This window comes from Sinocyclocheilus rhinocerous, unplaced genomic scaffold (genome assembly GCF_001515625.1).
Source record: "Sinocyclocheilus rhinocerous isolate Xijiao unplaced genomic scaffold, SAMN03320098_v1.1 scaffold66, whole genome shotgun sequence".
Classification (NCBI taxonomy): domain Eukaryota; kingdom Metazoa; phylum Chordata; class Actinopteri; order Cypriniformes; family Cyprinidae; genus Sinocyclocheilus; species Sinocyclocheilus rhinocerous.
This window is the reverse complement of record NW_015662934.1, coordinates 33,246-47,743: the sequence shown is the minus strand read 5'-3', so window position 1 is coordinate 47,743 and position 14,498 is coordinate 33,246. Positions and strand designations below refer to the sequence as shown.

General features: G+C 35.8%; 1 protein-coding gene across 7 annotated transcripts; it reads left to right on the top strand.

Annotated features, from left to right (window-relative positions):
- Positions 1-669: 669 nt before the first annotated feature.
- Positions 670-12,514, top strand: rpz (rapunzel). Of its 7 annotated transcripts, none has more exons than XM_016538644.1 (6): positions 672-874; positions 3,080-3,145; positions 6,012-6,072; positions 6,843-6,995; positions 7,570-7,693; positions 8,446-9,370. In XM_016538644.1, exon 6 carries the CDS (start codon positions 8,495-8,497, stop codon positions 9,173-9,175), a length of 681 nt encoding a protein of 226 aa, XP_016394130.1. In that variant the 5' UTR covers positions 672-874; positions 3,080-3,145; positions 6,012-6,072; positions 6,843-6,995; positions 7,570-7,693; positions 8,446-8,494; the 3' UTR covers positions 9,176-9,370. The 7 variants fall into 7 exon arrangements, with proteins under 7 accessions (XP_016394125.1, XP_016394130.1, XP_016394129.1 ...); XM_016538643.1 differs by having other exon boundaries at positions 7,570-7,723; XM_016538641.1 differs by lacking the exon at positions 7,570-7,693.
- The last annotated feature ends 1,984 nt before the right edge of the window (positions 12,515-14,498 follow it).

The window sequence follows — 14,498 nt, the reverse complement described above, 5'->3', positions numbered from 1 at the left end:
TGCCAAAACTTTTGGCCATGACTGTAATATATGGACAATATATGGACACATGCAATATAGGTGAAGACAACTGCACATAAGGTGGAACAGGCTTTATTTGGCATTTCATAATACAGTATGTTGTGTGTCAATACAATATATTTTAACACAACATTATACACAGTGATACATATTATGATTATTACTGATATCTGGTGTTGAATATAAGTTTAAGTTTATCCAGTGGTTTGGCTTTATTGACAAAATGATGTGGGGGGAAAGGTGTCAATTTCATTCAGGAGCTTGAAGGGTATTCAAAATGTTTTAAAAACAATATAAAGCATTAATAAATTGTCAGACTTGATACTTGACAGAAAAACATTTTAAGACACTTTAATATCGTGGCTATCACCCACTGGGACTGTTAATGCACACTTACACCTTGTTCATCTCATAATCTGCCAGCTTTATGATTTATGCCAATACTGTATACAAACACAAATTGCACATTAGTCCGCCCAGTATAAAGATTTTAAGTTAATCAAAAATGTGCACGTTTCGTAATTAGAGGAAGCTGATTTTTTTTTAATTTTTTTTTTTTTTTATCCATTAAATAAAAACGCAAAACCAACAAAAGAACAAGAACAAACTAGTAAAATAATCTGTAATGCAAGACTCTTTTAAATCAACAAGCTTGCCTGGTAATTTTATTAAATTTATGTGTAAGATTTAATTAATGTCTGACCTCAGACAGAATGAAAACCTCCTCAAAGGGAGATTTTGCTCACTTCTGGGTACAAATTAGTAATGCTGTGCTGACGTCCTTCAAAAGAACTGACGGACCCGACGCATTAACAAAATCTCTGAAAGCAATCCATGAACATTAAGCGTGTCTGTGAGTCTCGTTTTGACATTTATGTTTTTATCCTACCTTTATATATTGTTTTAATTCCTGGCGTCATACCAGAACCAGTAATAATTTGCATACGATTTCGCGATGTTTCGCATTAGATCAGATTTCACAGGCCGCGTATAGCCTACCCGTAGTGATGCCGCACTTGTTTGTTTGGGATAACAACACGTGGCGTCATGCAGTTCACGGATGCCTGTCTGAAAATCATCCTACACTTGGATGTTGGATAGTATTCGCACTGATAGGCTACTTGCGCATTACTAACGTTCAAATGACTTGATGCTTTGTTCTCAAAACAAGGCCAATTGCTGTTTTAACGAAGCATCCCACCCGCGGCTATAGTTTGGTTTGGCGCACCATATTTTTCCTTCAGTTTTTGTGCAACGCCGGTAAGCGTTTTTATTATTTTGTTTCATTCAGTTTTGTTTCTAAGCATGCTTAAAGCTAAAGCGTACACCGCTACTGCACCAATGAGTGTTGCAGGACACCTGTTTACCCAGTTAAAAACCAGGAACGAGGTAAAATCATAGGACCAACACCATCCCGACCTTGTGTCATCTGAGTTTACAGGTTCTTTTGTTTTCTCACACAAGGTTTTCATTTACATGCTAAAAAATTAGAAATTTGATGGCTGAGCAGATTGGGAGGGTTGTAAGACTTACAAATGTACTTCAGGACTCTCAAAAGTGTGCACAACATGAGATGAAATACTTTATAGACATAATTGGAATAAACTGTGGAAAAAAACTCTGACACTAGTCAGGGGCTATGAATTTGCTCTTTTGAATTGAAATGCATTCTATATGTTTAACATTTTGAATTAAAGTGGTGATGGAATAATAATGATTTTAAAGTAGTAAATGTGCGTACCACAATTAATGTATGCACACAATTTATTTCAAATACAAACCACCCTGGTACTGGATTAGAACTAGTACATAGTTATTTGACATTAGAAATTAAACTACATTAATTAGCAGATAAATATAAAAATTTTATATGTGAGACATTCAGAGCAAAAATACAATTACAGATTAAAAAAACAACCTTGTGTGGGCCTATACATATGCCTTTCAATACCCAGATGTCTTCTTTTTTTTTTTTTTAACAGCTCTACCTTATATACTACTCATCCTGTGACTTCACACTTTTGTGCACTCAGCTAAATGTTTTTTACTGTAGCAGTTATTTTCACTTTCAGCAGATATTATATTTTGAGACGCCAGAATATTCTAGCCATGACAGTTAAAACACATATCCTGTGTTTGCACCATTTTGTGTCTCTGCATGTCTAGAACAAATATAAAGTACTTGCAAGTTACAGCACAATATGATGCATGACCCTCAGAAATTTAATGGGTTGTTTATAATTTCTCATTTTATTGGATGATTATTGTTATTGTATGCTGATTCTTGCATTAAAGAGATAATTAAACAGCTAATTTTAGAGCATATTTGTTGTCATTAAAGGAACAGTAGCTTGGAAATGTCTGCCATCAGAAATGATGATAAAGAGGCACTTCATATTGTTATTAAACAACGATTAAACACTGGTTGGATTCAAATCCATACGTATATACCTGTTGATCAGTGTACCTTAAAATATATTTTAAATTCCACAGCTAAAGCTCATTACAGCTTTTTTATTATTGCTAGAAACAGGTGTCCTATTTGGAAACACATTGACACCATTGGAAGGGTGTCCTTTTTAACTCTGTGCCAGCATATGCAATAGATGGCTCATATTTCATTACCCTATTTTAATACATTTGGTTCATTCTAACCTTTAATTAATTATTTAAAGCTTTATTTTAATAAAAAGTCCCCCATGGATAGCTTGCACCAGTTGTAACCAATGGCAGAGCTTGGCAGCTGGCCTGTTTGGAGCCTGTCTGCGCCCTCAGCTGCCTCCAGACGTGACAGTCGGCTCTCTGTATAGACTATCTGACTGTTGGAAGCCTGAAATATTTGAATGTCATTGGGGGAGGTCATCTGTGGCTTGAGGAGGGGGCAGGTCAGTAGGGGTTCATATATGCTTCTGCAATGTAGCAAGTGGAGACTTGCATTATATGGTGGCCAAAGGGCCCTTTTTGAGGCTCCAGGGCCATCTGTACACCAATTTAAATGGTATAGTCCAATTTGAACACCCCTCCATATTGAGCTAAAATGGAAGTGCCTCTTTTGCAGTGTTTGCTGGGAAGAAGAAGTACAGTCGGGATTGGGACTTTGGAGAGGAGGTAGCAATCTGAAGAGGTAAGAGGAACTGTGTTCTCCAATGGCCAGGCCATTAATGGATGGATGGGCTCATTGGGATGTACATTGGCCATGATGCATGCAATATATGGATTTTTACAGGTCTTGGCATGGTGTCTGTATAGGGTGAGAATAGATATCATGGTTAGCATGAACAAGGAAATATGGAGGGAGCTGCTAGGGGGAGCTATAACAGGGCAGACAGCAGCTGGCTGAAGTGAGCTGCTCCAAATGTGCGTCAGACTCTTTAAAATACTCACATTGGTTGGGAAAACACAGGAAGATGTTGTATTGTTGTGCTTTAGCTTGATAAAGATGGTCTGCAATTGTTGTGTCTTTATCCCTTGGCTGCCTGTCCAAGGGAAGTGGCCAATTTGACTGTAGAAAAGAAAGAGAGGACGCATGTTAATGATGGTGTTTGATGAATAAAACACACTTAAATGTGCTAAAAGCATGTAAATCATAGATATTATTGTGTATTTGTGTGATTTTGCAAGATAATTTTGACAAATTAGCTTCTCTGAGTGAACCGTTTGAGAGCTTTAAAGATGGCCGCTCCTTAGAGTAGTGAATGCTGTTGGGATGGGTTACTTCCTGACTCACTCGACACTCATGTTAGTTGGACAATCTCTGTGTTCAAGCATATAAATCCGTTTTCAAATAAAACTGCAGGAAAAATAATCATCTTTACAGTTAAGTAATTAATAATCAAAGTTATGGTTAGTATTGCTAACTAAAAGGAACCTTTAGGAGATCAGATTCTGGTCTGAACTGAGTGAGTGTGGAGTGTAAACACTGTAACTGAACTGTTTTTTTTTTAGTTAAGGGACTAGTTAATTGCATAGTTTGGACTAGTCTCTGATTAGTCACTTTAGAGGGCCCTTGTTTAGTTTTTGACATGGACTAGGTAAAGCACAGCACAGATTTTGATTATCATCCATATAAAACTATATAGACTATAAAACTATAACACAATTTTGCTGTTAGACTGGCATTGGTGCAGATGACCTATCAGTTATTATCATATTAATCAATAATGATTCATCTTTTGATTTTTTATGTCTCATATGTCCATGAAAATGGAGGGAAGTTGAATTATATTTAAATGAGTAATTTAGTTAATATAAATGAACCTAATGATTTTTTTTTTTTACATAAGATAAGGCATACAGATAAACTAAAGGGTTAAATACTGACAGAATGGAACAATGGAGGATGTAGGTGCAATTTTTATTCATATTATTTATTCATATTATTTTATATTTTTATTCATATCCTAAAACCATCCAACATTTAAAGGGTTAAATTTTAGTCCTCTTGGGGGCATCAGAGTAAATGACACCCTTTCATTTTGTCACTGTCTGCCGTTTTTATCAGAAATCTTCAAATGTAAATTACTGCCCCTTCTGGATGGATCAGGAACGAGGGTCTGTGTCTCTAATGGGAAAATGAGAACGGTAAACGTGCACTCATTCTCTCATTTAGAGTTGCAGCTTTTTTCTTTTGCTTAATAAGTTGTTCCTCTAAGCTCGCAGTACAGTCCTATCATAGCCAACAGTTGGACACTCGATGAGTTTTAACCCCTAAAGGCAACTGCATTATAGCTACTATCACATCACAAGACATAATTGTTCTGTGAACTTTAATTCACACCCTGTTCTCTCAAACTAGGATTACTAGAACAGAACTACTACTAAATTTTCTCCCATGCACAAGTGTAAATGTTAAACGCCCCTGGTTGAGGATAATTGTTCAAGTGAGTGCATGCATTTGCCAAAGCTTCATAAAGCAGTCTGCTGGCCTGTTAAAAAAGTGCTTTTCTTAGTTTGAACATAAATTAACTTTTATATGTTTATAGCTACTGTACTATAGCCATACTTCTGCTATAGTATTCCTGTGAAGTCATATTATTTATTGAGCCATAATGTACTTTGACATCAAAAAACATTGATAACATGTGGATGTGTCACTATTTAATTGCTTTAAGAAGTTGTAGTTCAGACATTTATTTGCCATGCCAATATTCTCATCTAAAAAAAATAAAACAAAAGAAATTTTATAACCATGTTTATGCTTCTTCAGAGTTATAATGCCATAATATTGGCTTTCGAAGTCATATTCTTTAAGCCATGAAGTGATATAAAAACTTTGATAACCTGATAAATTGATACTATATCTTGCTCATTTCTTCATTTTCGCTGTCTCATCCCATATTTTACATGTTTTTACAATCTCACAAAAAAAAGATCTTTTAACAGATATTTTAACATTAAATGTTCGTTTTGTTCACATTTTAAGTAGTAATCAGTGTCAGTGGAACCCTTTTGTCACAGTCTTGATTTTTTATTTTCTTTCAAAAATCTAAAAATGAAAATTACTGCCCCCTCTGGATGAATCAGGAAAAAAAAACTTTTGGGTAGATGTCTATAGACATAGTCAAAATTGTGAGGTAATGAAGCTGAAGTTGCTGAGAGGTGGAAATGGGGCTTCCGGTTTCCGTTATAGCCCGTTGCTTCTCTGAAAGTGCTTTTTGAGTTTTAACAAAAATTAACTAGAACTAATATATTTTAATGACCATACTGTTTAGCTTCTGATTATGCCATAATATTCCGATGAAAAGTCATATAATTTAACAAGCCAGAATGTACTTTGACATCAAAAAACATAGATAATTTGTTGATGTGTCACTGCTTAAACCTAAGATATATTGCGTCATCAAAAATTATTGAGGTCATGTACATATATTGCGCGATAAGTCGATATATTGATTATTGCGACAGGCCTACAGATAACTGACCTGAAGCTTTCTGAATATGCTGTGCTAGAAGTCTTTGAATTTACTAAAAGTTCTTTCCTTTTTTTTCAGGTCCTTGGAAAAAAAGAAAACAAGATCTCCATTTGGGACATCCAGTTTTTCTCACTGCAACGTAAGAGTTCATTTTCCTGTCTTAAGTGGTTAAAGGCGACACTCATTCTTTGTTAAACAAAGAGAAAATGTGACCTTTTCCTCCAAGCATACAATGCACATTATTTTGTTACCTATTGAATGAAATCTGCCGGCACTCTATTTACAAACGATCCCACACAAAGCCCAGCTCACAGCACGCATCTGTCATGAACTTGACTCTCTTACAGCTGTTCAAATGGCAGCTGACATGCACAGTTGCCCGACAGCCTCTCCTTTCACCATATATTCATCCTTTGTTTATGCTTCAGTGGGTTTTTCTCACTTAACCAGAAAAGCCACAACAAGACATACCTGCTTCCTAAATTTTTACACACTCACCACCTCATTCATGAAGCACGAGTGGAATGAATAGAACCTTTTTATGTAATTACTGCATTTAATTGACTGTAAGAATAGTTTTACTATCTATACACAGTGTGTTTGATGTCTGAGGCCTATAAACTATTTTTTCCCACATACACACGTACTATATTTTTTTTGACTCATGCATTAATATTAGACTAGTCAAAGTCAGAATTTCCTCTTTTTTACACAGACAACCCAAATGATCTCTAATTTACTCATCTGCTCCCCCTAGTTATTCATTCTTGTCTACAAGTGACTAGATCCATAACTGAACTTGGTAGAACGCATTGCAGCCATTTTCCATGCAGGGTGTTTGTGTGTGTTCTTCAGAAAGGGGATTGCGGAAAAGCAGCATACTTTTTTTTTCTCTTCTAAACCAATCAGCATTGCTGTGGTATGAGTCACTCCCACACCCTACCCTTATATGGCAAAGAGGGGGAGGGGCTGTTTCTCAGACCGGACAGTGAAATGGTGGCTGCTTGTACAAAAACAGCAGCAGCACCATTAGGAACCGAGCAGCTACAGACACATTTACAGGTAAGACCCGTAGCTTAGAACATTCTCCTGCTTCTAGGTTCTACTAAACATGCATCCTGTGACATGAAAATAAAATGATATTGCTGCTTCATGTATCTGAACGATGCTGTTTGTCTAACCTCCCTCTTGAGCTAATTGTGTTAGCCTGTTTACAAGCCATCCTGCCATTCATTCAGCCTAGAAACCTATTTTACCAAACCGACATAGAAAAACTGAATGTTATAGTAAAAAACTCTTTTAGTTGCTTTTAGAAAATCTTTTCATTTACAGTAAAGGAAAACTTGAGTATGACATCATTCATTATGCCATGTGGTTTAATGGGTATGTCAAGCACAAAGTGCTTATCAACTGCATTGTTTTAGTTGTAGAATTACAAGTTTTGTTTGTTTTCCTGTGCAAACCGGTTATTGATTACAATTAAATAATGTGTGAATTTGAGTCCGTACTTCCTGTGAACTTCCATTCTGAAAGCACAAAGACCTATAGATAAACTGAATGTTGGTATATAGGTTTAGATCTTTTATGGTATATAACTTTGTATAGTTTAAAAGTTCATATTTTTGTTACTTATTAGGTAAAAAGATCAAGTTGAAAACTACCACCCCAGACACCGCAGATTCAGAACTGGACAGCAACCTTTTACGGTCAAAGAAAGAGAAAATATAATCCTATTAGAAAACCTACCACTGTCTTTTAAGGTAGAATTGAATGGTCATTAAACCTCACAAGTAAGCAATTTAGGAAACTCTACATAGGCTACTCAAATAAAAGTTCTAGAGAATTGACTCGCAAATGATTCCAATACCGACTGATGTTGCTCAGCTAACAGCATGATACACTAATATGCATATACAATACGAAATGTGCACAAATACGAAGTAAAATAATCTGTTTGAATTGCACTGAACTATTTTATAATTGAATGAAATGAACGTTTACATCAAAATTTAAATGCATAAGTTTATACTCAATATAATATCAGTATAAATGTATACTCAAACAGAGAAGGCAATTCCACAATGCATTACTCTTATTAGACACTGCAAGTTCAGTGTCAAAATAGTGAATTGTCACATTGTGGAATTGCTCTCTCTGTAATGTCTACACACAATGCTGAAGGCTACAGCTTTCGCCATTTTTGCCGAAAAGACTTGCATTGTTAAAAAATAAATAAATAAATAAATAGAGGTTATTGCAGTACATTTGACAAGAAAATACTATTTTAGTATGTTTAATTTAATGTGTTACTGCCCTTTATTTGTGAAATGTACTAGCAATTTCTAAATTAAAATTAGTTTCAAAGCCATTTTTTGGTGTATATTTAAAATCAAATGTCCAAGGAAGCATGCCAGTTTCAAACTTGATTGTTGTTCAGGAAGCGTTGAAGTATTATTATGGTCTGTGCTGTTTTGATATGAATCATTAAAAACAAGTTTTCCTTTCATTTCAGAATCAGCCAAGACTGAAAGCCTAGAAGAACCAAAGATTCAGACCCATCTATGGCAGAAAAACAGCAGATCAAAGTGACAGCGGCCAAAGTGCTGTGCTATGTGGAGAAAATCTCCTCCTTCGCCTCCAACATAAATCCTCTCTTTGGGATTGTGACTTCAGTGGTCGGGGTGGTCAGGAAAGGCCTCGTGGATAAGGAGGACCATGAGATGGAAAAGGACTTCAAACAGATCCATGAGAAGCTGGAAACCATCTCGGAGAAGAACAAGCAGACCCTGCGACAAATCCGCATCGACGAAATCAATGAGAATTTCGGTAAGCACGAGGAAGTCATCAAACATCAGTACAACGCTTTCAACACCATGGTGGAAAGAGTAAAAGTGGATTCTGAGAACTCGGATCGTCACATGAAGGAGTTTGTGAAGATCTACGAGAATGATAAGATGGATCTGAGCTTAGATACGTATTACCGCGGAGTGAAGGGTGCCGCTCTGTTTGGGAAGCCCATGCTGCAGGTTTACCTGGAGAACTGCCAAAGAAACAAAAAGGTGATGGAGGCCCGCTGCTCTCACATCGCCCACCTGTTCTACATCGGTCTAATGGCGCTGATGGCCTACTACGCCGTCAGTGAAGATGATGAGGATGAAGTGAGAGACAAATGGGGCCCGAGGGTCATTGAAATTCAAGCCAAGATGCAAGAAGTTCTGGACCAATGCACTGAGGAAAACTGAAGTGGGAACATTGCACTGAACGATTCATTTCATACACTGAAAGTTTAAATGTTGTAAGCAGTCTTGAATTAGGAAGTTTAAATAAATCGTGTGGGGTGTAAAATGGGTGAATCTTTTCCTGCTTGCCAATGGACTTTTCAATGCAATACTAAAGTAGTGCAAGGTTCTTAACACTGTATATCGCAGTTAAATTTTTTAAAAGTATGTTAAGCATGTTTTGGACTGAATATATTGTAAAAAAAAAAAATTCCAATATCATATGAGCCTTTGATGTGAGTTACACGAGTTATTATGAATTATTATATAATTGTTTGCTTATGTTTTGTGGAACATCTCTGATTCTTTGCACAATAAATGAATCTATTTTTTCTCTCATATCATGGCAGTTAGTCTCTTTATTTGTCATTTTATATGGCCAAATGTGATTTCTGCCAAGTCAAATCATGATGCGAACACACTAAAGACTGAGTGCAGAATGCAGGTGAATATGGAAATTGCATTGATTTGCATTAAATGCAAACTTGTCAATGTTTCAGAGGCAGAATGCTTCATCAGTCTAATCTGACAAAAAAAAAAAACATTTAAGAAAAATTCCAGGTTCAGTACAAGTTGAACTCAATTAGCAACATTTATGGCATGGGGAAGTTGTGGCCTAATGGTTAGAGAGTCGGACTCGTAACCCAAAGGTTGCGGGTTTGAGTCTCGTACCGGCAGGGATTGTAGGTGGGGGGAGTGAATGTACAGTGCTCTCTTCCACCTTCAATACCACGACTGAGGTGCCCTTGAGCAACTCAAGTTGGGTGCCCAACTGCTCCCTGGGCCCACTGCTCCAGGTGTGTGTTCACGGTGTGTGTGTTCACTGCTGTGTGTGTGCACTTTGGATGGGTTAAATGCAGAGCACTAATTCCAAGTATGGGTCACCATACTTGGCCACATATCACATCACGTCACATAATGCTGATTACAATTTCCACTTCTTTCTTTCTGGGTTACATTGAGGCATTTGCTGTACAATGGAAGTGTATGAGGCCAATCCTTAGACATTTAATACTCACTGTTTAGACAGTAAAAACTCACTGTTTTACAAGTACAGCCACAAGACTTAACAACATGCATGTTAGCATGATTTTAGTGTAAAAAATCACTATTTTTTATATTATGTTATATCCATTTTTTTACAACTTAGTCATCATGACAACATAATGCCTAAAAAAATCTAAATATATAACTTCAACAGATTTACAACTCAAATAATATGCACATTTTAACAGAATTAATGTGAGAGTTAAATAAAAAAAACTTGACATTTTTGCTTTTAAACACTTCAAACATGGACCTAATTTACCTCATAAGTGCTTGACTGTAACCTCGTTTTTTGCTTTTTAAGAAAAGGAGGAACAAAATTATTCTTGTAATAATCAACATTATGCCACAAATGCTAATTGAGCTTAACCTGTATTGAATCTTTGTATCATTTAGATACTACTATAGTTTTTTTATTAATAATTTAATAATATTATTGTTTTATTAATATTAATTTTAGTTTTATTAATATTTTGATTCAGTTTTTATTTTTATATTTTCAGTTTTCCAATTATATATATATATATATAATGTTTATTTTATTTCAAGTACGTAATTCTTTTTTTTTTGATGGTTTTAGATTTTGTTTAATTTGTAGTTAACTATAATAGCCCTGACTGACCCCGGAATATTCTTGTAACAGTAGTGCATGGCAAATACATATTTTTGATGGAAATTCTGTTTAACTTTAAGATTGTGATCTGTTTCCTTCTTCAGGTGAACTAACAGTTAAGACTGTCCTACAATCTTCCTCCGGACACAATGGCTGACAATGAGATATTTGATGACCCAGAGAAGCTGAAGAGGGGTCTAGTGAAGGTTCTAGAATGTGTGGCCACCATCTCGTCTGCAGCAGCGGTGGTCAATCCCATCTTCGGTGTGGCTGGTTCTCTCATCCGGGTGGTGCTGCACCACGTGGACGATGAAGACATTCAGAAACTCAAACGTGAGTTTGGCAGCGTGAATCGAGCCCTTGACGAAATCTCGCAGCAGAACCATCAAGCCCTGCTGCAAATCAAGAAGGAAACGGTGGACAAACAGTACCACGAGGTGGAAGAAAACATTCGCAATCAGTTCCGCAAATTCATGGAGATCGTGGAGGCCAAACCGGAGCAAGTGCAACGCAAGAAAGATGATTTCGTAGAGAGTTTCATCAATGATAAAGATGACCAGAACATGTACACACTTTACGAAGGCGTGATGGGGAAGCGCAAACTCTTCAGCCAGCCCATCCTAGACGTCTACATGAAGCATTCGCAGGGTGACCAGCGCGTCATGGAAAACCTCTGCACTCGACTCGCGTACCTGTTCTGCATCGGCTTCATCGCTCTGATGGGCTACTACGGCATCCTGGGGGATGATTTGGAATCCCGAAACGAAGAGTGGGAAGAGAATATGAGAAACGTGCAGGAGAAAATGCAGGAGGTGCTGAGGAGATGCAAGTAAAAGCTTTCTGCACGACCGACGAAGTTGCCTTTGTGCTTTTCCTCTTACACTAATAGATTTCATCGACCTGCAGCTTTATCTCCCCGATGACCGCAGATCATGCTGAAGTGTACACAGTCATTTCCTGTGATCTAGTTCTTTTCATTTCTTTTTATCACACAATCACATTCCTTCATGCCTTGCCTCAGTTTAACACTACATGTACAAGATATGTCACACTAATCTAAAGAATGCTGGTTGTGGTTATATAAATATTATTAAAGCTCATAAGCAGTGTCACCTTGAAAATTGACTTCATGATGAACAACTTGTTTCCTGAATAAATACATAGTATATACAAATGTATTCTATAAAATACATATATAATGTAAAGAAACTATGTATCTATCTATATATTCATAAATGTTGCAAAATAAAGAGCATACAATTTACTGTCTGTGCAAACCAAGATCAAAATTTCGATCTGAAACGTTCATGTTTATGCATCTTTTTGGCACATTAGTAATAGATTTAAGTGTGCATTTAATTGTATCCTGTGTTTTTTTGTGCCATTAGAACACATATACTGTGTGTTTGTTCATCCATAATCACATTTGTTTATCCATAAAGCACTGCAATATACATAAATGTACCTGAATTATGTGTTTGTGTGCTTTTTGAATGTCTCATGGATTGGAACCATGGATTGGCTTTCCTAATCATTATTAAAATACCTTTTTATTTTTTATTATTCAGTCTTTGGAATGCTGCTGCACTTATAACGCTGTACAATATTGTTAAATTTTTCAATAAAGATGAATAAACAAGGAATGAAAACTATTACAAGTTGTTTTGACTTACACTCAAATTCATTATATACAGTATATTTAATACAATTAATCAGAAATGTAATCACATATATATATATATATTATTTAAATATATATTTACCATATAAATATAATATTAAGAAATAGAATAGAATATAATGTTAAAAGCTTACATTTTGACGTAAACAGTAGGTGGAGGGACCTTTGAAGGAGCTTTTTTTCTTGTTAGATGTTCCTCTGCCACTAGATGGCAGTAAAAGATCATAAACTGAGTTTAGACCTAAAACTATAAAAACAAGCATACTGCTACTGCTTAATGCATATTGTGTGTATAGCACCTACTATATTATTAATATATGTAAAAACAGCATGTACTATGCAGCTATAATCAGTTTAAACTGCCATATGATCTTACTACGTTATCATTTGACAAATAAATCTGGTTATATTGCATTTTTAAATGTATTTCATTCATTTTGTGTAAAAAAAAAAAAAACTGCATATACTGTTATGACTGTATATTTGAAGTAGGCTATCTATGCATCAAATGCAGCAGACACGAAAGGCTATAGGCTACAAATGAATTTCAGACTTTTGAAACTTTTGAAAAGAACTCTGGTAAAACATCTACTATGCTATATAAAAATTGAATTTTTTTTTTTGCCTACACAACAGAATTTAATCAGGTTAGACGCCACATCGAATGTTAACGCGAATGTAAACAAGCCTGTGAGGGATCGTCTTTACAATGGCATACACTGTATAAAAAGACTAAATCATGTCATTTTCACAACTTTCATAACTATTTTAAGTTTTTTTTTTTTTTGTCTACTGCCTTTTCCAGAAAGACGTTACTTACAATCATGTCGTTAAATAAGAGAACAATCAATGGTGTAGTTACAGCACCTACCAGCAGGGGCTATCTGGACCACGTGCAAAGCTGTCTTTGAACGGTCCAAATCGATGATCTTTCACACAAGTAATACATTTTCCTCCCAAAATATTCAGGATTAAACATAAGTAGTATGGGAGATATTACTAGGCTACTTTATCTTTAAACACTTAAATTTCATTTAAGAGAACATAAACATGAATGAGTTGTACTTTACCCCTTGTGGCATCACAGAAGACAGATTTCGAGTCTTGCTCTGCGACATTTCACGCCATCAGCCAGAAACATTTGCAAAGACTCTTACGTGAAGTCGGAGAGGCATTCATATGGACACGATTCTGAAAGAAAGAAAGATGTTAAGGCTTTTCTGGAGAAGTTGTGATCCACAAAAAATTCAAGAAACAGCCAAAATGGAAAAGAAAACAGCAATGCTTTAGCATTTTACTTGAGGAAAATTAAAGTGCAGGCCTAATTAATGAATTTGGGAGATGACAGATAGATAGATAGATAGATAGATAACCTATAGCAGTTTGTCAAAAAAATACGCTTTCAATTCAATTGAATGTATACCAGTTTGGTTTTATTGTGTTGATTAAATTATTATTGTGTGATTTTTGTTCGGTGGACAGAAATTACAAAAATGTCTTAATATTAGAGGGTTTATGTGATTAAAAGAAAAAAATGGGTGGGAAAATAGTTTATTTTAAACGTTAGACTCAAAACATAGTAACTGAAATATGAAAACTTCGCCGTATGACAATGCTCTCCCCAATAAAATAATCAGAATCAGAATATGACGTAACCTAATGGGCCTACAGAATATTTAAAGTAGTCCTTTCTTACGTGCCTTACGTACATCAGTAGACTATAAGCCTGAAAAAGATTCAAATGCAGACACCTCCTCTGTCCTCTGTGGAGTCTCATGGGAGTAAGTCATCATGTTCAGCAGTGTCAGCCGTCTATGACGCATTCAGACACAAGGTCACACCTGACTTATTTTCAAACGCTTATTTGTAGATTGTTAGAAAAGAAATGTATATCCACCACTTGATTTGCAAATGTGTACAATGATGCATGTGACTTCGTTCTCCTT

What these genes read in the sequence shown, in the direction of transcription:
- rpz (XM_016538639.1), top strand. Translation starts at nt 11,021, where the DNA reads ATGGCTGACAATGAGATATTTGATGACCCAGAGAAGCTGAAGAGGGGT.